The sequence below is a fragment of the Xiphophorus hellerii genome, chromosome 21 (assembly GCF_003331165.1).
Source record: "Xiphophorus hellerii strain 12219 chromosome 21, Xiphophorus_hellerii-4.1, whole genome shotgun sequence".
Taxonomy (NCBI): domain Eukaryota; kingdom Metazoa; phylum Chordata; class Actinopteri; order Cyprinodontiformes; family Poeciliidae; genus Xiphophorus; species Xiphophorus hellerii.
The window spans coordinates 24,686,667-24,713,073 of record NC_045692.1 but is presented as its reverse complement, the minus strand read 5'-3'; the positions used below and the strand labels follow the sequence as shown (position 1 = coordinate 24,713,073).

At 40.0% G+C, this 26,407-nt stretch overlaps 5 protein-coding genes across 19 annotated transcripts in view; 1 reads left to right on the top strand and 4 right to left on the bottom strand.

Moving 5' to 3' along the window:
• LOC116712080 (NACHT, LRR and PYD domains-containing protein 3-like) overlaps window positions 1-26,407 on the bottom strand; it is a 612,764-nt gene that overhangs the window by 273,720 nt on the left and 312,637 nt on the right. The gene's annotated exons all lie outside the window — the stretch shown is intronic.
• Window positions 826-10,218, bottom strand: slc7a14b (solute carrier family 7 member 14b). 2 transcript variants are annotated; one of them, XM_032551960.1, is made up of 8 exons: window positions 9,843-10,218; window positions 8,436-8,849; window positions 6,645-6,881; window positions 6,325-6,542; window positions 5,138-5,284; window positions 4,057-4,265; window positions 3,206-3,981; window positions 826-2,415 (listed from the first exon to the last, which is right to left on the bottom strand). In XM_032551960.1, exons 2-8 carry the CDS (start codon window positions 8,734-8,736, stop codon window positions 2,054-2,056), a joined length of 2,250 nt encoding a protein of 749 aa, XP_032407851.1. In that variant the 5' UTR covers window positions 8,737-8,849; window positions 9,843-10,218; the 3' UTR covers window positions 826-2,053. The 2 variants fall into 2 exon arrangements, with proteins under 2 accessions (XP_032407851.1, XP_032407852.1); XM_032551961.1 differs by lacking the exon at window positions 9,843-10,218 and having other exon boundaries at window positions 8,436-9,762.
• LOC116712125 (tripartite motif-containing protein 16-like) lies at window positions 11,742-13,915 on the top strand. Its single transcript, XM_032551995.1, has one exon. It carries the CDS (start codon window positions 11,805-11,807, stop codon window positions 13,464-13,466), a length of 1,662 nt encoding a protein of 553 aa, XP_032407886.1. The 5' UTR covers window positions 11,742-11,804; the 3' UTR covers window positions 13,467-13,915.
• Window positions 15,806-17,706, bottom strand: rpl22l1 (ribosomal protein L22-like 1; the record flags this gene model as incomplete). Its single annotated transcript, XM_032552114.1, has 4 exons — window positions 15,806-16,000; window positions 16,072-16,193; window positions 16,339-16,452; window positions 17,566-17,706. Coding segments are annotated over 4 exons (522 nt in total), but the record flags the coding sequence as incomplete, so codon positions are not given.
• Window positions 20,580-26,201, bottom strand: eif5a (eukaryotic translation initiation factor 5A). Of its 2 annotated transcripts, none has more exons than XM_032552074.1 (5): window positions 26,088-26,201; window positions 23,703-23,890; window positions 23,357-23,461; window positions 21,892-22,023; window positions 20,580-21,803 (listed from the first exon to the last, which is right to left on the bottom strand). In XM_032552074.1, exons 2-5 carry the CDS (start codon window positions 23,868-23,870, stop codon window positions 21,738-21,740), a joined length of 471 nt encoding a protein of 156 aa, XP_032407965.1. In that variant the 5' UTR covers window positions 23,871-23,890; window positions 26,088-26,201; the 3' UTR covers window positions 20,580-21,737. The 2 variants fall into 2 exon arrangements, with proteins under 2 accessions (XP_032407965.1, XP_032407966.1); XM_032552075.1 differs by lacking the exon at window positions 26,088-26,201 and adding an exon at window positions 25,978-26,002.

The window sequence follows — 26,407 nt, the reverse complement described above, 5'->3', positions numbered from 1 at the left end:
AATATCCAGGTTCAGCTGCAGAAAGTTTCATAATCCAATAAGATTATTTTAACTGGAAACAGCCGAACCGTCCTGGTTCTGATCTGAACAGAACCCGGCGAACCGGTGGATGCCTGCGATTACAGGATGACGATTAATATTGTACAATTAGGATTATTTTTGCAGAAGAAATTAAAAATGTGGAAAATATGGTTCATAAATATGTAAAATTATTAGGTTTCTGTCTTTAAATTATTGAGCTAATATTTTTTTCTCTCCATTTTCATGTCGTTTTAATTAACCAACTTTAATTTCAGAATGGGAAGTTTTATTATTTTTAACATGTAAAAGTAAAAAGAAAAAAAATCTTGATTCAGTTTTTAAGTTTTGAATTTAAGCTGAAATCCTGGACAAAAAGTTGAAAATGTTAGAAAAAAGAGATAAACCTGAATATTTCAAATACTTTTTATTCAACCAAGAAGTTTTTCTTATTTTTCTGTCATATTTAAATAAAATTACCTTGTAAATTATTATTTATATTCTTCTGATTAATCAGTTTAGAAATATTAGACAAAACAAACCGTTCTTATAACTTCAGAGCAGCTGGAAGGCCTCCTTTCCATCACCCTAATCTGCAGAGCAGGATGAGGAAACAACCTGATTTATCAGCAGGTGAGTTTTGTTTGCCGTTGCCGTGGCGATACCTGAACCTGATCAGGAAGTCAGAGAGCCTTCCCGGGTCTGGAGCTTTATTGTTTTCAACATGACAACATTTATTCACTGCAGGAGACAGAACATCCTGAAACAGCATCCACCCGGACCAGAACCGGACCAGGTTCTGTTTGACTGGAATCGTTGCTCAGGTCTTTATGATGATCCATCATTAATCCATCGATTATCAATAGATTATAGACTGGTTCCGATTTCTGCAAAGCAACAGAAGCTGCATTTCCACTGAACATCAAATTACGCAACTTGAAATTATGAAAATTAATTTGAACTTCAAGCTGTGTGAAAACTTCTGCAAGACAATCAAAGTAAGTTGATCATTTAATTCAAATCATTAGAAAGGCGTCTAAGCGAGGACCCGCTGTTAGCAGTAATCCTGTCTCCTGAGCAAGCATGTGGCGACAGTGGAAAGAAACAACACCTTTCAACAGGAAACCTCCAGCAGAAACAGAACCAGTAAGAACCCGTCAATCAAAACACAGAGGAAGGTTAAAGGAAAAAACACAAACAACAAAACCAATCATACCGTAAATAAACCAAACATCAACCAAGAACACAATCTTCTTCTGACCGAGATGCAGTTAAATAAAGAAAATTATAAATAAATTAGAGCTGGGTGAAGCAGTCCACACCTGAACTGATTATTCACACAAAGAAAGACAAATACTGTCAGATTTTAGTCTCTCATAAGAACTTTAGTCAGCAGTCAGAGTTTCCCCTCTGGTTCAGTTTCTACAAACTGTAAACCAGAAACCATGAAGACACTGAGTGGTTTGCTGTCAGGATGTTTCTGCTGAAAGACGATGATGATTCTTCTTTAAACCAGACTGTTGGTGGTCTCAGAGGCTCAGTTTGAGCCCGTCATGTCCGTCAACATGGAGCAAACCAAAAGATGGCTGCCTTGGTTTGAATAAAACTTCTAAAATGACTGATTGATCTGCAAAGGATCATCAGTAAAGGGGCAGCATCATCTAAAATCTTCTTGATTCTTGTGTGTTTGAGAAATACTTCAATCTCCATGGCAACCATTCAGCTGCAAGAAGCCTGGACTTTGCCCTGCCTTTGAGGCGCAGCTCCTCCCCCTGAGCTCCTTCAGACTAGCCAGCAGCAATTAGCAAACATCTGGTGGAGCTGCGCATTACTGCTCAGAGCAGCGCAGGTGAAAACGTTGTTAAAGGGTTAATAGAGGAGCTATGTTGGGATGACTTCCTGGAGGCGGAGTTTCAGAAAGAGCAGGAGATTTTAAAGAGACAGAGACCTAATTTCAAGGTGTAAAATTACTAATTAAATTTCTTTACAGTCATATTTGATATACAACATTTTTATAACAGTTTCAGTCCTCAATTCAGTCATCTTCATCATCAAACCCAAAGTTGGTCCGTCCTCTGGACCTGCTGCCTCTGGTCGGGTTCTGGACTCCGGCTCCAGACTGGTACCCCTGCTGGTCCCCGTCATCCTCTCCCTGGCTCTCATATGGCTCCTCCTCCTGGCCCTGGTTCTGGTGGCGGTGCCGGCTCTCCTCCGGGGCGGACCAGCCCTGGTAGGGCCTCTCGTCCTGCTCCTGGGGGTAAAGGTCGTCGTCAGGGGAGAAGGTGTCATCCAGGTTGTCGTCGTAGCGACGGTAGGAGCTGGCGTGGGCCTGCTGCTCGCGGGCATCCAGCTCCAAGGTGCTGTGCCAAACGCCGTAGCAGCCATAGATCAGCAGGCCTGAGGGCAGAGGAAAACAGGCGGAGATTTAACAAATACTTGTTTCTGATTTATTTACCAACTTAGAGACACATTTTATAGAATACTGGGCTTCTAGAAAAACACGCAGAATATTATCAAATGTTTAACACTGTCCACTTCTCCCAAACTGCTAACAATCCACCAGTGGAGATTATTCAGAGCAGCTGTTAGAAACCTGAGGCCTGATCGTCAACGGCCCAAACACAGCAGAGTACGACCAGAAACTCATGAAAGGAATGCAGCGTGTGACAACTTTATCGTTTTTAACAAGTTCATTTCATTCTGACATTAATGCCAGTGCTGCCACCTGGTGGGAAAAACATTTTCAAGTAGCTTCACAATATATTAAGTCACATTTATTTATTTGTCTGATATTGCAACTTCAAGGAACCATTTGGGTGCAATATTTTGTTAGTTACCATATTTGAACAAACATGCATGCAAATCAAATTTTGCATGACAGAAATAAAAATGGACTGTTGATTGGACTGTTTCTGACTCCGCCCACATTTGGGTTTGCTCCCAGATATGTCAGGTCTACTTATTCTAACCCTCAAATAAAAAGGTGAAAGACACTTTAAGTACCACAAAATTAGGAAATAAGATTCCGCTGAATTTCACAACTGAATGTAACTAAATACTTAGGACTGAAAAGTTCCTTTAAATCAAATTATTTCCTCTTTGTTTGCAGCATTGTGTACTGACACTTGGGAAAGGTTTGATGCTACATTTCGAGTCTAAAATGAACAATCTGAAGGTTTGAACTCACCTATCAGACACCAGATAGTGAACCTGGCCCAGGTGAGAGAGGACAGTTTTAGCATGAGGTAACTGTTAACCAAAATGGCCGCTGCAGGAACGAAGGGAACACACGGCGCCATGTAGGGCAGCCTCTGCTTGCTCTCCGGCTGCTGTATGATGAGCATCAGGAGCTTCGCCAGTGATCCCAGCATCAGAGTCGCCATCAGGCCGGAAAACACCGCTGCGGCGCCTGAACCCTGCTCCACACCAAATATGACGGTGGACCAGAAGAGGAAGGACATGAAGAAGAGGGACAGGGTGCATCTGGTCACGATCTGGCCGGAGGCCGGGGTTGGGCGTGCCGTTGAGTCGGGGATTCCCAGCCGGAGTCGCAGGGTGTAGTAATGGCCGCCCAGAAGTCTTTTCAACAGAGAGGGAGGTCCGGTGTGAAAATGCGAGTCATCTGATTCGCCTTCAGTCCCACCAGCGTGGTAGGAGGATCCGTCACGGTTGGAGCCTTCCATCATGATGTGGTCGTCTTTGGTAGGTTCATCTCCAACGTCCTTGATGTTGTCCACGTCTTCCTCTGAGATAAACTGGTGTGTGTCTGTCTCTTTGTCGGGCTGGTAGCGAAGCAGCAGCACACACACACTAACCAGAGTGTAAGCCAGCAAAGTGCCAATGGACATCATCTCGATCAGGTCCTGGAGGCTCACCAGGAGAGCCAGAACGGCCGCGAAGCTTCCCGACACCACACACGCCACCGCTGGAGTGTGTGTGAGAGCTGAGACATGCGTCAGGAACCTGCAAATACACACAAAACAGTAAATTAGCTTTTGTTTGTTTTATTATGTTGGTGTGCTTCAGTTGAGTCTTCACCTGAACAACAGACCATCGCGGGCCATGGCATAGATGACCCTTGGCATCGGGAACAAGGAGCCCAGCAGTGAGACTGTGAGTCCAGCTATGGAGCCAACAGCCACGGTGTATTTTCCCCATATGAAGCCGTGAACAGCAAACATCTCCATGAGTGGAGCAGAGCCATCGATCAGGTTATAGGGAACCATAAGAGTGAGGATCACGCTCACCTAGAGGGAAAACAAAGACCACAGTTAGTGTTTTACTCAAAACTGCTTAGGAATGAGGACCAATCAGGAGATGCTGTGTTGGCGCAGCGGCAAAACACAACCCACATATGGAGGCCTTAGTCCTTGTGGTAGTAGTCGCAGGTTCGATTCCCGGCCTGCCGACATTTGCCAGATGTCTTCCCCCTTTTTCATTACCATATTTCCTGTATGAACTACTTTCAAATAAAAGTCAACAGAGCCAACGAAACCTTTTAAAAAAAGAAATGAGGACCAGTCAGAGACTAAACATTCAAGGCATCCAGACCCAGTTAAGATTTTGAATATCAAGGCAAAACCAAAACATTAACACACCAAGTTGACATCAAAATGACAGAATCCCAACACCAGGACAAGATCAGAAATACAAGGTTCCAGACCAAGTCAAGATCAAGTCCAAAGATACACAAGATAAAGACTTTAAAAGGCTAAGATCAAAACCAGGTTCTCCTAAACAAAGTCAATATCAAAACATTAAAGGGTCCATAAACCAACTTGATCAATACAGCAGAGTCTCAACACCAGGACAAGACCAAACACCAAGGATTTTAGACCAAGTCAAGATCCAGACCAGAGAGTCACAACACAAAGACTCTCTGAAGAGGGTTCAGACTAAGTAAAGATCAAAACCAGGTTCTCCTGAACCAACAGCTCAGTACCAAGAGTCCAATACAAACCAGAGTCAAAACAAAAGCTGTTTTCTAATGATTTCTTAAGGGGAGAAAGTTATTTTCCCCTAAACCTAATAAATAACACACCCAGCAGCGTTTTGAATCCTCCTTTCAGAAAGAGACGATGTGTTTTTTATGTTTAAAGATGAACATCTGTGAACTGACCGAGACGTAGGCGGTGAGGCAGGTGACCAGCGAGGCGGTGATGGCGTAAGGGATGGATGTGTTGGCATTTTTCGCCTCCTCTCCAGTTGTTGCGATGATGTCAAACCCAATGAAGGCGTAGAAACACGTAGCTGCACCTTTCATGACCTAGACACGGAAAAATTACAGAAACTGCTCAAAACTTTGACAATTTGTAGTTCAAATGCAAAAGTAGCAACAAACCTGTTAAAAAAAATTAAGGAGCAAAAATGAAACACTTTCAAACAAAAGATGGCCAAGACTGAAAAATGTTTTTAATGAGAGCAACAATTAAAACTGCTTCCAAGAGTCATAAACAAAGTGCATGAAGGGAAACTTTACTCGATTGTTTCCAAGTTAAAAGCTCCTTAACGATATGAGTTTAAGCATTTTGGACTAGTAGATAAAAAGAGAAGGAGTAGTGCATTTCCAACAAACTATATCCTCCTGAGACCCAGAAAAAAAAAAGTTTTTGAATTATTTTTTTTTTTCACTACATGACTCTTTGGAGTGAAAAAACATCACTACAATTGAAAAAGTTTCAAAACATGTTATTATTTATTTATTACAGTATGTCCTTTGGAGAGGACATCGGGACTCTCTTGTGGCAAATATGAACACATTTTGAGGCCCAGGATGTCCTCTCTAAGGACCAACAGGATTTAACACAGTGGCATGTATGGTTTCAGAGTTATGAACAAAAAAACCTATGTCCTCCACAGAGGACAAAAATGTATTGCTGGGTCTCAGGAGGATATCAGAAATGTTGAAAGTTTGAAAAGTCAGAAATTTTGAGGTTGATCTCAGAAATGTTCTAGAAAATAATGTAGAAATTTCAGTTACAAAAGTTGCATGTTTTCTTTTTTTCCAAGTTTTTTCTAAAAAAAAATTCTGAAATGAATCTCAACTGAGTTTCTTTCTATTAAATTTTTGACTTTCCAAACTCAGACATTTTCTGTTTTTTTCTAGAAAATATCTGAGATTTTTTTGGCAGAAATCTCATTTTTTCTGTCGATGGTCCTGCTGTACTTTCAATACAACAGGAGTTTACCATATCTTTTAAAAATGTCCTCCTTTAAATTCAAAACTAAAGTAGCTGTCAAAGTGTGAATATTGTTTAATAATTTCTGATTTTGGATCGTGACCATGTGAACGTCGCCACGTCTCACCCCGGACCAGCCGTACGGCAGGAACCTGCCGCCCTCCCAGTTGCTAGCTGACAGGAAGAAGAGCCCGGCGATGATCATGAAGGCCCAGACAACGACGTTGACGACGTTTAGGACGTTATTGAAGCCCACAGAGTTTTTCACACCGAGGGCGATGATCACTGTGACCAGCAGGGCGATGAACAGGGCCAGCAGGTCGGGATACGTGTCCTCACCTTTACCTGAAACACAGGAAGAGAATGAATGACTTTCTGGATCGGATCCAACTTTATTTTTAGGACCACAGCAAACTCCAGCATTGCTAATGAGCTGCAGTCACTGACCCAGTCCTCTGAGCGTGCCCAGGTGTGTTATCATGTAGTTACTGATGCTGTGATTGGCCAGCGAGTCGAACATGCTGCTGAGAGCCGACGCCCCGGCCGCCGTGCCGATCAGATACTCCAGGATCAGATTCCAGCCGATGAAAAACGCCACAAACTCGCCGACCGTCACGTAGCTGTAGGTGTACGCCGAGCCCGTGGTTTTAGGGACCCGGACTCCGAACTCTGCGTAGCAAACTCCTTCAAGGAAAACACAGAAACATGACAACAAATTCATTCAAGTTCTGACAAAAACATCCAAACGTTACTAATGAAAGACAGTAATTAGGCAAAATATTATATCTTTGTTGAGAATTTGAAAATGGGTAGTATCTGTTTGAAGAATGTATGTTGAACTAAAGCCATTTTTAAATTGGTGCCAAAAGGTTGAAAAAGTAAAACAACAGAGGAAGTTCCAAAAATATGTAAAAGAATTAAAACTGAATGAGAAAAACTTTAACAGGTAGGCCAAAGTCAAAGACAACAAAGTTCAACAAACTCTAATAAGATGGTCACCAAATAAACATCAGATAAAAAAACGGTGGAAACATGTTGGGTAAGAAAGCGAGAAGGCCTGTGTCACTCCTTATGTTTCGTCTCAACAGTCATTTCACCAAAGCAGCAGCAAATATATTCATTCATAGGAGCAAAACAAAATGACTGCTGTTATAAACGACAACAGAAATAACAGCACAAGAAAAAAACTAATTTTAACGTATTGTTTCTGTTTACATATAGGCTAGTGGAAGAGCTAGTGCAGCACAGGAAGCTGATACAGGAAGCTAGAAAAAAGCTGAATACACTTACTGAAACTATTGAAATCATAACCAAAATATTAACTAACATCTTTACATTGAACATAAACAAAACAATATGGACTGTAAGTGAATTTTCACCCTTTTTATGTACAAAGTAGCATTAACCCTGTAGCACAGCTAGCCGCTCCAGGAAGCTAAAAAAGCAGCAGATTAAAACTCAATACTGAGATTCCAATAAAAGCATTATTAGAAGTGGCATTCTTAAAGAGAAGGACATAACTGAAAAATACAAACCCAAATTTTCATCTATTATGCTAGCTTAAAAGCTAGCATTGGCACTAAAGCAAAGCTAATTGCTACAGACCTTTAGAAAAGCTTGCAGAGACCACTGGGATCCAAACAGGAATATGATTAACTCTAGTGTCCCTAAAGCTCACATACCAAGGAATAAAACTGCATTTCCATTTTTTTTTGTTCAAGCTAGCATTAGTACTGTAACCCAGCAAGACGAGACAGGAAGCTAGAAGAGTAGTAGATTAACAAAAATATTACTGATTGTAGCATTGTTATTACAGACGTAAAGAACAAAATTACAAACTCTACACTTATTGTTGGTTCTTACATAAAACCACAAAAACTGGGGTTAGCATTACCACAGTTAGCTGCTACAAACTTAGAAAATTAGCTTTTCAAAACATGAAAACAACTTTTAGAGAAAAACAATAAGCACTTCACAAGATTTTATTTAATTTTATTTGTACATTTGTTTTATTTTTCTGATTTCTAATTTTCCTGATATATTTAATCCTTACAAAATAACTTTCATTTTATTGTTGACATGAAAGGGAACCACAGACACATAATTTCCCTTCCAGATCAATAAAGTCTCTCTCTCTCTGCCAATTCTTTTATTTTTTCCTAATCAGTTGGTTTGTGTTGGTAAAAGTTCATTTTTAAAAGTAATCTCTGAGTTTCCATCATGGTTGAGGTCGTTTACCTGACAGTATGGAGGCCAGCGCCGCAATGATGAAGGACAGGATGACCCCTGGCCCGGCCATCGCCTTGGCGACCAGCCCGGCCACCACGTACATCCCGGTGCCCACGCAGCTGCCCACGCCCAGCGACACCAGGTCCAGGGTGGTGAGGACCTTGGCCAGCCCCGCGGCGGCGCCCTCCGGCAGCTCGGTGAGGTCGTCGGCGCCGTGGGCCATGGAGCCCACGGGTTTGGTCCTCAGCAGGCGGGAGCTCATGGCGAACCAGGCCTCGCCCGGCGACAGCCGACCCAGCCACGCTGCCATCGCTCCACCTGCTGATCACCTGCTGATGTTAACGAGCTTCACAGCCTGCCTGCCATCGCTCCAGTCTCACCCGGACCGCACCAGAACCAGAACCCAGAGGAAGAGGAGAGAAGCTATGAAGACACAAAACGACATGTTGTGGTAAATCTGGAGAAATTCACTAAACGCTCAGATGGATTTCAGATGGAGGTTGCTGGAACGGAGCGGTTCTGCTGGTTTCCATTAACACTGGTACCACATTCCTGAACTGGTTCCAGTTCAGCACAGCAAAAGCCTAGAAGTGTTTCCAACTCTTATCTCTCCTTGCTGAGATGATTTCACTTTTATTTCAGGTCTGTTTGGTCCTTCAGCCTCTGATTTAACATCCTGCTGCGGTTCCTGTGGACCTGCTGGGTTTTCATTCATTATTTTACAATAATATGAAACTTATTTGCTGTTTGTTCTGTATAATTTTAGTCAATACGGGTCAAAGGTTATTGCTTGTGTCTGTTTCTGAATCAATTCAGAAAATATTTTGCAACAAATCTAGTCCAGGTGTTCCTGTTTCTTCTTCTTCTTCTCTTCCTCCTCAGTTGTTTTCTAGCTCAGTGATCAAAGTTGCATCTTGTTTGTTTTTACTGACAGGATCCTCAGCGGTTAGAAGATCTGCAGGATTTGGATTTTCTACATTAAAATAATTATGGCTTCAAACACATTGTGGTAAAATCCACCTTCATTTGTGCTTTAAAACCAGCAAAATATTCATAATTTGCAGAACCAATATTGAGTCCTGCCTTCGGGGTTCTGGTTCTGTGAACAGTTGGTTCCCAGTGGGCCCAGTTTGTTCCCAGTTGGTTCCCAGTGGGCCCAGTTGGTTCCCCTGCTCTGCTGTTCTTCTGACCCACTCGAGCGAGACTCGCTCTCTGAAACTTTAATGACGCCGTGGATCGACTTTCACAGCGGAAAACTACAACAAACCAACTTCTGGTCCTGTTAAAGTGCAGCTTCACCATCCAGGTGATGAAAACAGAAACACCTGCGACAAACAGCAGCAGATTAAAGCAGCAGCAGCTGCAGCAGCTGCAGCAGCAGCTGCAGCACACCTGAACACACAGGTAAATACTCACTGGCCGTGTCCGTCCTGCTGCTGAGCGGGTCTGAGCCGCGGCGCTGCAGAGTCTCTTTACTCCTGCAGAGCGGCATCATGCGACCAGGCTGCTGAAATATTCAGCATCATGTTTGTTTCTATGGAAACTCAGCAGGCGGAGCTTCCCTGGAAAAAAGGTTTGGGTTTAATTATCTGCACAATAAAATGTTTTTGTTTTGATGTTAATAAAATAATATGAAGGATATAATCTGAGACAAAGTTATAAAAGGAACGCCTGTATAAGTTTCCCTATTGGTCAATCAGTTGCTATGGAAACAATTTCATATCAGTTTGTTATTGAAGCAATTTATTTAAGATAAGATGATTTATTTGTTTCCCTTGGGAAAAGTTTGACTTAAAAGAAAGAACAGTGTGATAAAGACAAAACAAAAGTTCAAATCAAAGACAATAAATACATAAAACTCAATTAATTCAATAAACATATAAAGCATTTCAAAATAAACCAGTCTGTTACTGGTTTTGTACCAGTAACAGACTGAGTTTTGTACTTTTAAATTAGTTTTTAAAAGTACATTTTCAGAAAAGCAGCACTAACCTGCAGTGAAATTATAACGTTTTTCACTGCATTCTGAACAAAATTATATTAAATAAACTAATTAAAACAAAAATCTAAATGAAAAAGCAGTTTAATACATTAAGTAAAGCCAGTACAAATAATAAAAAATAAATAAATCTGAAATTAAAAAAAAGACTGCGAGTGATTTTTTTTAAAAAGCCTCTATTAAATTAATTTAAATGATATAAAAAAAATTTTTAATTAATATTATTTAAATGAATAAAATGCCACCAATGGAATAAATGAATGAAAGACACTATTCTATGAATTAAATTTAAAAAATCTCATTTAATAAATAAATTAATAAAAGCGAAATAAAGAAACTAAATTCATCAGAGAATATTTCAGTGTTTTCATGAACAATAATGTAGCATAAAACTGCAGAGCAGGATGTGGTGTGTTGGTTTAATCTGGTGGTAATCTGATGCTCAGAGTCAGATTACAGCCTCACCTGCAGGCTGCAGGTTTACGGAGGAAACGGGACACCCAGCAGAAAAATGCTTCAGAGTCCAGCAGCTTCAAGTCAAAGATTTTAGGTCGTTTTCCAGCAATTTGGATGCAAATATTTTGAGTAGATTTTATTTTAATTTCCACACTAGGACTGTGTGACTCCACAGCTGCTTGTGTCTCATTAATGTTAGCAGATGTTGGCAGGTATGATGTAATCTAGAGATTCTGTTTTAAACTGAGTTTATACGCCTCTGGAAATTAAATGTTTCTCTGATTTTACTCTTTATAAGTATATGTTTGAGTAAAATGAACATTGCTCTTTTATTCTATGAATTACTGACAACATGTCTCTTAATTTTGTTTGTGAATGTATGGAAATAAGCAGTTAGATTTAGAAAACTGCACCAACAAATATCTTCTCGTGGGTCTTAGCTCTGCTGGGGGCTCAGCAGCCCTAAAGGTCAGATCCTAGAATCGGCCCTGGTTCCCAGCGGCCTGGCTGGTCGTCCGGAGCCCAGCCTGGTGGTGAACTCAGGATCGCTGAGGGGTGTGACCCAGGGTTGGGTTCCCATTTATTAAAAAGCAATCCCTCTGGTATCTGCCTTGCTGAAACTCCCACAGAATCCAGTTGCGATACTGAAAAGAAAGATGGCCCCCACCCCCTCCTTTCATTTTCTGAGGCTGTCGCAGCATTGCAGAGTCTCACCAGCTTCAGATGCCTTCAGTGAACCGATTACATTTTAGATTTCTAAGTTTTGATAAGTCAGTTGTTTTGAACAAAGAAATGTGCCGACAGTTAAACCTGATATTCCTCTTCTTCCTGCTCTGAAACGTGCCCTGACTGGGTGGAGCCAAGGTCTGCTGAAGGCGAAAGCTGATTCGAAACTCACACAGTCACTGAGACTGAGAGCAGAAATGGAGCAGAATCAGCTGGACAGAGAAACTTTCTCCTGTCCGATCTGTCTGGATCTACTGAACGATCCAGTGACGATTCCCTGTGGACACAGCTACTGCATGAGCTGTATCAAAACCCACTGGGATGAAGAGGATCAGAGGAGAATCCACAGCTGCCCTCAGTGCAGGGAGACGTTCATACCAAGACCTGTTTTGAAGAAAAACACAATGTTTGCAGCTTTAGTGGAGCAATTAAAAAAGACTGAACACCAAGCTGCTCCTGCTGATCCCCGCTATGCTGGACCTGAAGATGTGGTTTGTGATTCCTGCACTGGAAGAAAACTGAAAGCCAGGATGTCCTGTTTAGTCTGTCTGGCCTCTTATTGTGAGAAACACCTTCAGCCTCATTATGATTCAGCTGCATTTCGAAAACACAAGCTGGTGGAGCCGTCCAACAACCTCCAGGAGAAAATCTGCTCTAAGCATGATAAGTTGTTGGAGATCTTCTGCCGCACTGATCAGAAGTGTATCTGTTACCTCTGCACTATGGATGAACATAAAGGCCATGAGACAGTCTCCGCTGCAGCAGAACGAACTGAGAGGCAGAAGAAACTCCAGGAGAGACGAGGAAACATCCAGCAGAGAATCCAGGACAAAGAGAAAGATGTGAAGCTGCTTCAACAGGAGGTGGAGGCCATCAATCACTCTGCTGATAAAACAGTGGAGGACAGTGAGAAGATCTTCACTGAACTGATCCGTCTCCTCCAGAAAAGAAGCTCTGATGTGAAGCAGCAGATCAGATCCCAGCAGGAAACTGAAGTGAGTCGAGTCAAAGATGTTCAGGAGAAGCTGGAGCAGGAGATCACTGAGCTGAAGAGGAAAGACGCTGAGCTGGAGCAGCTCTCACACACAGAGGATCACAGCCAGTTTCTCCTCAACTACCCCTCACTGCCAGCACTCAGTGAGTCTACACACTCATCCAGCATCAACATCCGTCCTCTGAGACACTTTGAGGACGTGGCAGCAGCTGTGTCAGAGCTCAGAGAGAAACTACAGGACGTCCTGAGAGACTCATGGACAAACATCTCACTGATGGTCACTGAGGTGGATGTTCTACTGTCAGGACCAGAACCAAAGAGCAGAGCTGGATTCTTAAAGTATTCATGTCAAATCACACTGGACCCAAACACAGTACACACACAGCTGGCCCTGTCAGAGGGGAACAGGAAGGTGATGAGGATGAATCAACCTCAGCTTTATTCTGCTCATCCAGACAGATTCACTAATTATTCTCAGGTTCTGAGCAGAGAGAGTCTGACTGGACGGTGTTACTGGGAGGTGAAGTGGACCGGGTCGGTTTGTGTTGCTGTCGCATACAAGAACATCAGCAGAGCAGGAGGTGAGCTTGAATGTAGATTTGGACGCAATGACAAATCTTGGGCATTAGATTGTCAACAAAAAGGTCTTGAATTTGTTCACAAAAGCATCTGGACCTCCATCTCGGGTCCAGTTTCCTCCAGACTGGGACTGTACCTGGACCACGGAGCAGGTCTTCTGTCCTTCTACAGCGTCTCAGAAACCATGACTCTGATTCACAGAGTCCAGACCAGGTTCACTCAGCCGCTTCACGCTGGGGTTGGGATTGGTTTAGGAAGCTCTGCAGAGTTCAGTAAACCCAACTAGCTTTCCTCTCCTCTCTGATGCTTGATCCGGGTTCATGGTTCTGGTGTCTCTGCTGTTCGGTTCTTCTCTGGTTCAAATGTAGCTCTCTGTGTTCCAGGAAATCACTGCTGATGTTTTCTTTCATCATTATATGATACAGAAATATTTAAAAGTCTAAACTTGTCTGGGCTCTGATGGCTTTAAAATTTGTACTGATTGTTTTGAATATTCTGGTTTCTCTGCAGAACAAATGTTGTTTAAATCATTTGGAATTGAAGTGAACTGGACTTGATTCTGTTTTCCTTATTGTGATCCAAAGAAAATACGGGAATCAACTTAGAAATTATTCTGTTTTATGTCTGCTTTTCTCTCTTTGGCGTGCTTCAATAAAACGACTTGATTACAGAGAAATGTGGAATGTTTTCTCTTCATTATGACAATAAATTGTGAGTTTTTTCATCTAAAAGGCAGAACTATTTTTTTCAGTGTGTCTCATGATTACTCCTAAATGGTGGGTTTAGTTTTAAGGTCTTCATGTTTTCCAGTCATGGTGAAATCTATTGGGATCCAAACACATGGTTCCGTAAACCACGGCCCCAGATCTGATCCGGTATGTTAGTTTGATCTTTGAAACAACCAAAAGCTACTAAATCTGTGGAAAATTCAGAATGTTGTGAGGATTTGATTTGCAGACTCTTCATGACTTCAGAGAACCACACAGGTTATTGCAGCCGTTTGTAAAGTTACACAGTAACTTACTCAGGTTTATTTTTGCCTGTTAAAAAGAAAAAAAAGAGTTAATTTAACTGTCAAACTAAATATTTAGGTTGCTAGCTAAATTTCTAGCTCGTAACTACATATTTAGCTCATATGCAAACTAGCTTGCTGATAAACGGAAGTGGAACATCAAAATAAAAGCTGGGTTTTGCAGACCTTTTATGAGGCTCCGCTGCTGACGGAACTGAATCGTTTCATTCATCGCTTAATTAACGTTTTTATATATAAAATCGATTCTTTTCCTCTTATATGGCCAAAGTGTTAGCTGAAAACAGGACGTACTGTTTTAGCGGCTACGTTTACTCATGTTTCTATAGCAACAGCGGTCAAGCCAGATGACTTCCGGTTCGTGTTCGATTCACTCTATGTAGGTGCTAACAATAAATATTTTTGTTCTTTTTGTTAGGAATGAATAAACAGGAAGTTTTCATCTTCGATAGCCGCTCTAAGAGTGAATGAAGATGAACCGGAAGTGTTCTGGGGTGACCGATCCAGAAACTGTTGCTGTAACTGCATGAACACATGTAAGTGTAGCCGTTAGGACAACACGTCCTTTTCAGTTAACACATTACAGAGAATAAACGAGGAAAAAACATTAAATATGAAACCATTCAGACCAGCAGCGGAGTTTAGGTCCTCAAAACACAGCTTTTGTTTTGATATGCTACTTCCGCTTTTGCAGCTAATTTGTATTCTAGGAACCTAAATATTTAGTTACGAGCTAAGTATTTAGCTAGAAATATTTGTATTACTAACGAAATATTTAGTTGTAAGCTAAATATTTAGCAGAGAAAATAAATATTTAGTTTGAAAATTAAATGTCCAGTTTGGAAAATAAATATTTAGTTTAGAATTAAACATTTAGTTAGAGTAAATATTTAATTATAAACCAAACATTTTGTATTTATCTTTTGAATTAAATATTTAGTTTGGATCTCTGACATAAAAATATATGAATAACATATAACTTTTGATTTTTAACTTTTAAAAGTTATCTCCCAAATGGTTTTCTCTCTGACGGGCTAAATAAACCAAAAATATTGCTCTTATTTTATTAACCTGTAACTTTACATCCCGTCTCTTTGCCACACAGTTCTGTGAATCTTCTACTTTCAGAACCGTTTTTATCTAAAGAAAAACTTCCAGCTTTTAGTTCAACTAATGGAAAAATAAACGTTTTTCTCTCTTGGCTTCTTTCATCTCCAGTTGTTTCCTATTAATTTATATCTTTATATAATTTTCTCAGGTCTGTTCTGCTTGTTGCGTCATCAGATTTATATGCATCTGTTACTTTGGGTTTTTCCTTGTCGCCTCTTAAAACATCTGGAGTTTCTCTGGGTTTGTTTCATTCCTCATTTCATTCTCTAGCTGCAGTTAAACAGTTGAATCATTTTTGCAGCTTCCTGTCGGTCTTTGCTCGATCTCTCTAGATTGAATCTTATTGCGCCATCTGTTGGCAGCTAGATGAACTTTTTTAAAGGGGAAAAAAATCTAAATTTTTCTTCATTTTCACGTCTGACTGCGTAACTGCTTTTACAGAGAATATTGTATTTGTGTTTAGATGATAAAAAACATAAAGCGAATTATTTTCTTCTCCACTTTTATTCTCCAGCACACAGAAATCTGCAGCTCTTCACTCGTCTGCCTCAGACTCTTCGTCATCCTGGCTGATCTGGAAGTAGCGCAGCTCGTACGTCTCCTTGTCGGACGCCACCACCCTCAGCCAGTCCCGCAGGTTGTTCTTCTTCAGGTACTTCTTGGTCAGGTACTTCAGGTACCTGCCAGAGAAGACGACGGCTCAGTTCTTCTGTTAACGCCATCTCTAACAGCATCGGCAGGCCGCGCTCACCTCTTGGAGAACTGTTTCTCAGACGTTACGTTGATCTTGTTCTTCATGCGGCCGACCTGGACGATGTTCCCCAGGTTCCCCGTCTTCCCGTTCACCTTGATCCGCTCTTTCAGGAAGGTTTCCTGTCACACAGAGCACAATAATGCGCTAGGGAAGGGAACCCTAGTCCACATGCAACATTAGCTGCTAGCAAAACCAGTCAATTTAATGTTGCTATGGGAACCGTGACGGCAGTAGAGGTCACATCTACGGACAGAAGGGACTTACAAAGTTTGCGGAGTCCAGGATGCCGTCCTCCACTGGGTGGGTCAGGTCCAGGGTGAACTTCCAGGACGGGGCTTTTCTGGACTTCTTGCCTGCAGCGACTCTCCTCTGTTTGATCTGCAGCACAAAGCAGCATCTTTACCTCCATGAGTCACAGCCCAGACCTCACTTTATCCGAACCAAACACAAGCTCTCTGAAATCACCTCTTACTGTGAAAAATTAACATTAAAGTATAGAAGGAACTGTAAAGTAACGGTTACTGTGAATACTTTGGATGATGAAGGACTATGTGACGGTCGGCCATCACATGCTGCTATAGACTAAACTTTAAATTAATACTCAAAACCACAATCATGCTATTGTTATTCTACATTTAATAATTTGCAGCTTGTTTTTTTGTTTTTTAAATCAGACATGGAACAAGTTACATTTTCTCTGATTGCATTAATGACTTCAAAGTATTATTGATGCTACAAAGAAGTTCTCAAACCATTAATCAGATTAATGGTGATGAATTATGAACTTATTAAGTAATAAATTGTTAAGATTTTACAGACTAAAACAGACCATTTGCTGAAAGAACACATTTATAGCAGTAATTCAGCCTGAACTGTTCAACAATACATACATTTTGGGCAACAAATGTAAATGTTTCAGCTTATTGATTCAGGTACATAAATAATGTATTGTGCAGGTGTAAGTTTATTTTATTATATGCTGATTTCATAAACGCTATAATTTCTCCTTTAGGGTCAAACTTGGACCATTTAATATTTCTAGTGCACTGGATCAGCCCACAACTACTGTACAATAATCACTCAAATACAGTATAAGCTACACAGAAATAAAAATGTTTTGTAAACATTTAAAAATCCTAAACTGGTAAGTAGCAAAAAGACCACGAATAAGCCGAAATGACTACAAGGCAACGAGCTACCTATCAACCAAAACAAAGCACGTTAAAAATTCATCTGAATGGATAAAATTATTCATAAAGAAAATCCAATATTTTTTATGCGGAGTCTGGTCTACAGGCAGCCTGATACTGGAACACGTGTACAAGCTAACGCTAACTGCCCTCTTTCTACACTCCTTATCCAGAAAAACAATTAAAATCACGCAACGTTTACTGTAACAATAATATTCTATATATGTTTTAAGTAAAGAGACAAACAACAACTAAAATCACGTCTATTTCGCTAAATGGATGAGGAGCGAAACGGACTCACCGGCGCCATGTTGAGACCGAACGGGAAAAGGGAGAAACGGATGTGACGCACAGGGACGTAAGACGCACGGCTTGAAACGCCTTTCCCAAATATGGTCAATGCCACATCTGCCAAAAATAATAGAATACATGTGAAAATAACAATTTACAACCTAATGATCAGGGGAAAGTATCACGTAGATACATTTATTGAGTAATTTTGTGGGGAAAAAAAATTAATTTAGAGTAATTTTACTCCAACATGCTTTTTACAATTACTTGATCATTTTTGTAGCTTTATCAAATAAAGAACAAAGATATTTTAATAAAATCTACACCAGATCCAGAAACATAACCTATAGTTTATGTTGAAATGAGACTTCTTGTTTGGAGACGAGCTTCAATTTTCTGATATTATTTTCTATTTGCAAAACCCTTTGTGCTATTTGGAAATAAAGAACATACAGTATAGTCAGTAATATATATTCTCAGTTGACATACTTCACCCTGTGCTAACATACATTGCCTGCTTTAAATATTATTTTTTATAAGTTTATTGTGGAAAAAAACTAATTGGAAAAGTGTTTTTTTCTGCCTCAACTTATTCTGTAGTTATGTTACTTATTTGTATGATTTTCCCCACATTTTAGTTTTTAAATTCAAGAATTTACACATAAAATAATATTTTCTCCATCTGACAATCAGTTAGTAATTAAGTAGCATTTTTACTAAATACTTTTGTAGTCTTACTTGAGGTATTTCTTAGTGACACATTGTTACTCCAGAGTATAATTTCTACCCATCTTTGCTAATAATGTAGCAGATGTTTTAATAATTAAATAAACACAGATTTGAACTTAGAAACAGCAGCTATCATGATTTTTCTCTATAAAAGAGGAAAGTTTGGTCACTGCAGGACAGACGTTGTTTTCCCTGGTTGGTCCAAAGGTCAGTTGTTGCCAAACTCGGCCTGATAATAAAGCTGCTGGTCCTGTCCGATCATTGACCCGCTCCCCGCCTCTTTCAGCTCCATTCATTCGGCCGCAACACGTCTCCGAGCCTGCAGAGGAAATCAGCCGTCTGCATGAGTCACAGAAACCGTAACTTCACCCTGAAAGGGAAGAGCTGGAAAAATGGAAGAAAAAAAGAAGCATGCATTCATTTTTCCAGTGAGCAGAAGGCAGTGATTCATCTGCATGCTGGGTGTTTCTGCCATGGCTTCAAATACTACAACACAGGAGGAGGAGAAGAAAAAATGCTTCAAACAGGAACTCAAAGTGACTCACAGGGCCTGAAGATGAGGAAATAAAATCTGGTTTTATTTCAACCACATTGTTACAAAAACTCAGTTCTCTGGAGTCTTGATTTCAAAATCAGGGCTGCAGGGAAATAATAATTGTGGAAATATTGAATTCTGTGCATTTAATTTTGTGGAATTATGGAACTTCAAATCAAAAGATGACTTCAGATTATATATAACAGGAAAAATGAATGAAGGGTTATTTACAAAAGCAGTAACATGAAACGGGGATAAAAGCTTCTACGACACTAGAGGAATCTTTCAGTATTCAGCTTTATTTGAAGTAAATATATATTGACTCAATTTCAAAGTTATGTTTGAGTAACAACAGCATCAATAAAATAATCAACATACTGTGAGCAGGCTATCTTATTCCTTAAGTGCCTAATGGTGCTAATTAGCATCATACTTAAGTTTATACTAATGGTGGATGTTCTGTGACTGGGAACAAAAACACAATACATTTATTGTATAAATCCAGACATTACAGTGTTAAGATGGCTGCAGAAACCCGGCTGTTGATTAAGAAAATTTGTATCCAAGATACAAAAAAAAAATAAAAATTAAGAGAAATTCTTTGAAAATATCGCATGACAAGACTTTAAAAAACAAACACTGTAATAACTGTAAATATGATTTCATGACATGTTAATCATCATAATGACTGCAAACAAACACATACATGAATTATTTCTATTTATTTAATGTATTAAGATAAACTTGTTTTACCATCACATCCAAATAAATGAGAATATCAATAGTTCCTGCTCTCCTGCTCTCAGGATAATTAATTAACTAATTACTTTTACTTGAGTAACTGACAAAAAAAAAAGTACTTTAGTTTTACCACATATTTTTTACTTAATGTTTAAAAGTAAATTTTACTTATTTGATCTCAAGTTACAATGTTTTAGCAGTTTGTCAAAGTGAGACTTCTTGTTTGTGCACAATCTTTGTTTTATTTTCTATCTGCTAAAGCAGCTCAGATATTTAAATACTACAAACATCGTCACTAAGATACGTTACACTGACAAACTTAAATACATTTAGAAATGTTTCCTTTACTTGAATTTTATATAAATACAGATTTTGCACTTAATTATATTCACCTAATTACATCATTTTACTAATTAAATCAAAAATAGTTAAACTTCTATGTTTTTAAGTGTAAAGTTACTTGCAGTGGAGGCTCCTTTTTAATCAGCTGATGTTCCAGTTCAGGTCCGATCAGTTCGGCGCCGATCACCCGGTAATCAATACATTTATTGGTTCCTTTAGGCAGACGACCAGAACTGAATCCAGGTGGAAAATCAAACCGACTTTGGACTTGATGCACCTCAGACGTTCAGCAGATCAAACTGTGGAAACTTCACCTCTGACCTCAAGCAGTTTGGATTTTGTTCTCAACTTCCAGAAAAAAAAAAGTATTGATTAATCTGAAATAAAAAAGATAAACTTTGAATCGTTTTTAAATCCAGTTCAGATTCTTCCAACTTCATCTCCCCCAAACTCAATTAATGTTGGTTGTGCAGTTTACCACTTTTTCCTTCCACTAAACTTTCCATTAATACGAGCTCTTTGCTTCAATACAGCACTTATGCAAGATTCTACATTTAAAACTCAGAAATGTGTATAAATTGAATTGGAAAGTTTAGTGGAAGGAAAAAAAATTCTAAATATTTAGATAAGTTCATTTTGGTTTCTCATTAGTTGTTCGCCACAATCAAAATCACAAGTTTGACATTTTGAACAGAATTACGAAAAGTTTAATTGATTTTCTCATTTATTGTATGGAGTCATTTGCACATTCCTGCAGCATCATGAGCAGTTTTATAGAGGCTAGGATACTGATGCTAACACTTTCCTAAGGTTCCCGCTGTAGAAACAGTCTGCAGCATTAAAGCACAAGTTATAAATCGCACAAACAGAACTGATCCGACACTGCAATGCATTTATTTTCTGCCCACAAAACAAAACCCGCCAGGAGACAGAAAGCAGACAGCGTTTTGCAGTTTTTGTCCATTTGTATCATTGTTTTATTTTGCCTTCTTCAGTCAGGTGACAAAAGGCCTCGAGTGAACAGAAAGTTTGCAACTGAACCACCCTCCCAAACCCGAATAAAGTCCCTCAAAAAGAAAACAAAAGGAAACACTTCTCACTGCAAACCGCCTCCATGTGGAGGCCCACACCGCGCCACACTCACGCCTCTGAAATCAAAGAATAACACTTTTTGTAATGGGGGAGGGAGGGGGGATGTTACATCGGATCGAGAATTTGGAGCAGAAGTACGAGCGCTCCGCACTGCCGCGGCCCTCAGACTCCTACAGACGACAAACAGACACCGAGGGGGAAGTTGCTGAAGTTCCTGACTGGGGTGGGAAAACTTTTCTTTACATGCTGGGTGGGCTTGTTAAGCGCTAACCACCCTGGAGATGGAAGCAGCCCTCCCCTCCAGATCCGCTTTATTTAATCTAAAGAATATAAAAAAATAATCATACAAAAGCTGAACCCCAAAGTTTCTTTTAAACATTCAGGAATGTGAGTGGCGAAACCAACACTATGAAGGCAAAAATAAGCAGGAATGAGCAACTGATTGGGATTTTTTTAAGTTGTTTTTATATAAAGTAGATTGTTACCAAACAAAAACTCAGTCATCAGGCAGAGGACCACGCAGCGAGCTGCAGTGGAACATTCCCAACAGCAACGGAAAAGAGAAACCAGGGTGGGGGGAGGAGGCGAAGGAGAGGGGGGCAAAAAGATCATTGATGAGAGAAATTACAACAGAATGATTTGAGGTTGTCTGTGAAGGCCGACGCTTTGGTGACAGAACCAATGAGGATGCAGGAGACTGGTTGTGGGTGGTGCTTGTTGCCTGGGCAGCAAAGTCCATCTCCCTATTTGCTGGCCAAGACCTTGGTAGCGACAGCACATTCCTCCCCCATGGCAGAAATCACGGTGACCTGCGGGCAGCCAGAGCAACGTGTCCGAGTCAATCATCTGAAACCCGACACCGGACCGTCTGCCACGGCGCCAGAAACAGAAACTCACCATGAATTCTTCACCCCCCTCGAACTTCGATTCAATTTCCTTGCCGATGTCGCTCTCAGGGACGCGCAGGTCCTCTCTGATGTCACCGTTGTCGCTCATCAAGGACATGTAGCTTTCAGCGATGTTAACGAGCTGAAAGCAAACAATTCACTTCATTACTTCATCTGAGAACATTTTAAAAGGCTTTCATGTTTACAGATTTGGTAGAATTTGATGGAAAAGACATGGATTAAAGTTACAAACAGAACCTGACAGGTCCAGGTTCTGGATGAAGGAAACACCATCAGGTCCTGCGCAGGACGGTGAGGGGAACCAAACAGGTTATGATCCGATTGGTTCTGAATACCAGAATCCTCAAACCCATTGATGACAACAAACAGTTCAGGCTAACAAATGCTAAGCAGGCTAACGCTAGCCACTATTTAATTAAACTAGTGTCATCATGCTAACGCTAGCAGAACCAGACCTGCTGGTTCATTATTCACTAAGTGACAGAAAATCTTTTTTATTCCAGTTGCTCTTCAGAAATTTCATTTAGCTTCATTTTAATATTGTTTTGAATCTTTAAGTCTGTTTTTATTTTGTTTTAAGTATCGAGCCACTTTTATCACGTCATATTTATAATTGTGTTTATATTAATGCACATTTTGTAAATATTATAACTTTTGCCATTATCCAACAGAACAGTATTTTGTTTTTCTCTACGTTTATATTCTGTGAGTTTATTTTTTTTACTGCCCGTCACTGAAAATTATGGGACAATAAAAGACATTTTATTGTAACAGATCATCATATAAAGTTGATTATGTTGGTCTGTTAAATAATCCTGGGATAAAATCTTATTTTGTTCTAAACTATTAGTCTTCTTATGAAGCGTCACTAAACTGACCTAAAGTTCAAACCAGAAGTTTTAAATCAGAACAAAGAGAATAAAGATTCCAGCAATAAAAATTAAATATTGAGTGTCCAGAAAACAAACAACCTGCAGTAAAATCATTTCATCCTGGAGCCGAGAGACTAAAGACTCTGAGGTAAAATACCAGACATGTTCTAATTAATTTAAGACTCGAGTTCAATTTCAGCTCCAGCAGAAAATTCAAACAGATTTCTGATCAAAATAATCAGTTTATGTTTTTATTATGTGCTTATATTAAATAATAAAACTCACTTTCAGATCTATAAACTGCAAAAATCAGGCAATAAAATCTAAAAACTTCCAACATTATGGATTTTTTTTTCTACTTTTAGTATTTAAAACTAAATTAATAGTTGCCATAAATTCATCTTTTAGAAAAAGTTCTTGTTCATCAAGACTGGAGAATTAATTCAACACCAACACTGTAATGTGAACCTGATTAAACTAATTTGATACTTTTTTCTTTTACAAACTATAAATGTAGATCCAGCAGAAGATCAGGAAGAATCTCCTCCTGGTTCTGGTCGGTTTCTGTAACATCCTGGTTACCTGATAGTCTGTCCTCTTGATGGCGGGAACATCCATGTTGTGGGTGGAGGGGCACATATCTTCATACTTCTTGTTGGTGAAGATATCGATACCAACCAGGTTAACCTGCAGAAACACAACAAACCAACAAAGATGTGAAAACTGGCAGCAAACAGCAGCTTCTGTTCCCAAAACCGTCTGGAGGAGAAACAGAAGATCTGACATCTAAACTAGAAATCTGAAGAAAATTTAAAACCAAGTGAAATTAATAAATCACAGTCACAATCTCCACGATAGGGAACGCATCCTGATTTTAGCCTTTTAATGATTAAAGTTTTGAAGAAGTGGGTGGAACCCGGCGGCTCACCTTGGCATGTCCGTGCTTGCCGGTCTTGGAGGTGGACATCTCCACGATTTTGCAGGGGCGTCCCTTCAGCACCACGTACCCGTTCTTACGCAGGGCGGAGCACTGCATGGGGTAGGTGGCGGAGGCGCCAGACTCACCAGTCGTGAAGTCAAGATCGGGATCTGCCATGGTGCGATGGGTCTGGGGCGCTGCGAGGACAGACGGCACAAAACGTCATCAACACCTGGACAGGTAAACACTGACCAGGTAACTCTGGATGAGTAAAGGTTTAATAAACGAAGCAGCAGAAACCATTTAGAAACTGACTGATGCAAAACAACGACAATATATTTATAGTTTTATTGAAGTCAGAAATAGACGTGAAATCGCTCAAATTATTTCCCAGATAATTTCTAGCAAAACGATAAATCTGTGCAGAAAGACAAAACATCGACGCCTCGACCTCTGATGTTCCCATAAATAAAGTCTGAACCATAAATGCAAATATTCTATCCTTAAATATAAATTAAAGTTCATTTATAGTGTAGATAATCTGTTGTCTGACTGCACAAAGTTTCCATTTAATGTTCTCACATTTGTTAGCTTGTTTTCATCATTAAAATCATGACAGATATCTGAAGAGAATCTCAGTTTCAGTCTGATGCAGGTTTTTATCAACGCTGAATATTCATCAACTGGAAGAATAAACTCTGCAGTTTCTCAAACCTTCCACATCTGTTTCAAAATCATTTTCAGAAGCAAATTAAACCTCATTTTTCATTCTGTAATGTCTCCTCCACTTTACTGGAGGCTAAAACCTTCATTTATTAAAGCTGGAATCCAAGAAACAAAATAAAAATATTTACAATTCAACTGAAATATTATAGCCAACTAAATACTGCAGCTAAACTAACTCATGATCACAATCTATATCAAATATCTATTACAGTTTGATTTTTGGTTATGCAAATATATCTTCAGTTATTTACATGGGTTCAACTTTTATCTAATTTCAGCAATAATTCAGGTTCTGACATTTTCTCTAATAAAATTCTGATTTTATATACGTATTAGAACATTTACACAAAATCAAAGTTACATAATCAACTCATAAATTATTAGTTTATTAAAGTTTGTATTTATGCATCTTCATTCTTTGCGTTTTCTTTAAATTGGCATAAAGACAATTTGACTAGAGTCGTTCAGGCAGCATAGAGCTGCAATAACCAGACAACGCCTAAATGAATTAGCTGGGAATCCATTCAAACTCAACCTGATGTACTTCACTATTTACAAACCCTAAATATCTATGCCAACTTTCTAAACCTATAAACTATGGTTACTGTCACGTTTAGCAATTATGTAATTACGCATTCCTACATTTTAAAGTCACTATTTAAAGAGTTTGCTTTAAATTAGCTTTTGTTGCTGCCTTTGCGACCTTTTTTGGGCCTTTTTAAGTAATCCAACTCACCAGTTCAGAAATGCAGATTTGTTTTTAGGACTAAATGTTTCATATCCGAGTTGTTTCCCCGGTCAGACTGAAGTAGGTCTGAATAAACAGAGGCGATAAATCCGCAGCGTCCATGAAACGTGGAGGCTCGGACAGGCTAACCGGCTAAACACGAGGCTCAACTGCTGTGTCATCCACCGCTGCTTCAAACGGGTCCGGATCAATTACAGCAGCATAAATCTGTTTTTCAGAGTAAAAAATGTAGGAATAAATTTGAGACAAATTAGGAATAAGTCTCTCCGGGGGATTAACGGGATAATTTAAGAAAGTAGCACACGCTAGCTTGGCCTTCTGGTAACAACACCGACATACCATACCGTTATTTTATAACGATGGGCTGGAACTAAAATGCGATGCATTTAGTAACGCTACCGTTAGTTATGTCTCGTCATTGAATAATAATAATAATAAAACTCCACTTAATACCTAATAAAACAAACTCTTCGTAACTCGTTACAGTGGCTGTTATTTAAATAAGTGAGCTAAAGCAAAGCTAACAGCTGCTACCATTGCTAACCGCAGTGAGATGCAAAATAAAGAGTCCAAATCACTTCAAGTTCGACGGCAGCTCGGGGTTCATTTTTATTATGGCCTCCACGAACAACCACTGGCCGCTGAGAGACAGCGCGGAAGGCTGGAAAACACGGCCGACATGACACCGAGCGCCTCGCCACCGAAGGCCGCATGTCCCTTTGATTCAGCCCCGGACACCCACACCCTGCCCCACCGCCAGACTGGAATCCACCGGCAAAACAAAGCAGCTACTCCGAAGGCTTCGCTTACCGGGAGGAAACTATTTCCCTGCCTTTAAATCCACTCTGAGGTGAGCTAAAAGCGGATAAAGTTTTCCGTTTATTCCCTGAAGGAAGAAACACGCGCCATGCCGCACTTACCTTCCGAGCAAAAAGAGGACCGAGAGTGCGCATGCGCGGCCAACTTGACTGCAGCATCCGCGGAGGAAGCGGGGAGAAGGGGGGCGTTTATGTGTTCGGGCAGGCAGAAAGGGTTGCCAGGTATTTTCGAGGCGACCCTGATTCGGGCAGGGAGAAAGACCGAGTCTGTCTGAGGAGAACTGGCAACCCGTCAGCTCACCGATACATTGTGGTTCCTGGGGATCCTACAGGCACGGATAAAAACAGCTAACTACCCAAAAACTGTGGTCTAAAATGAACTTATGTCAGAACACGCAAAGACTAGAGGTTGGAATATAAAC

Coding starts and splice junctions, on each gene's coding strand:
- slc7a14b (XM_032551960.1), bottom strand. CDS start 8,736: ATGGCAGCGTGGCTGGGTCGGCTGTCGCCGGGCGAGGCCTGGTTCGCC. Junction 5,285..6,324: donor TGCCGTACGGCTGGTCCGGG/GTGAGACGTGGC, acceptor TTCCGTGTCTAG/GTCATGAAAGGTGCAGCTAC. Junction 2,416..3,205: donor CACTATCTGGTGTCTGATAG/GTGAGTTCAAAC, acceptor CTCTGCCCTCAG/GCCTGCTGATCTATGGCTGC.
- LOC116712125 (XM_032551995.1), top strand. CDS start 11,805: ATGGAGCAGAATCAGCTGGACAGAGAAACTTTCTCCTGTCCGATCTGT.
- eif5a (XM_032552074.1), bottom strand. CDS start 23,870: ATGGCAGATCCCGATCTTGACTTCACGACTGGTGAGTCTGGCGCCTCC. Junction 23,462..23,702: donor GCAAGCACGGACATGCCAAG/GTGAGCCGCCGG, acceptor GTGTTTCTGCAG/GTTAACCTGGTTGGTATCGA. Junction 22,024..23,356: donor TCAAGAGGACAGACTATCAG/GTAACCAGGATG, acceptor GTTTGCTTTCAG/CTCGTTAACATCGCTGAAAG.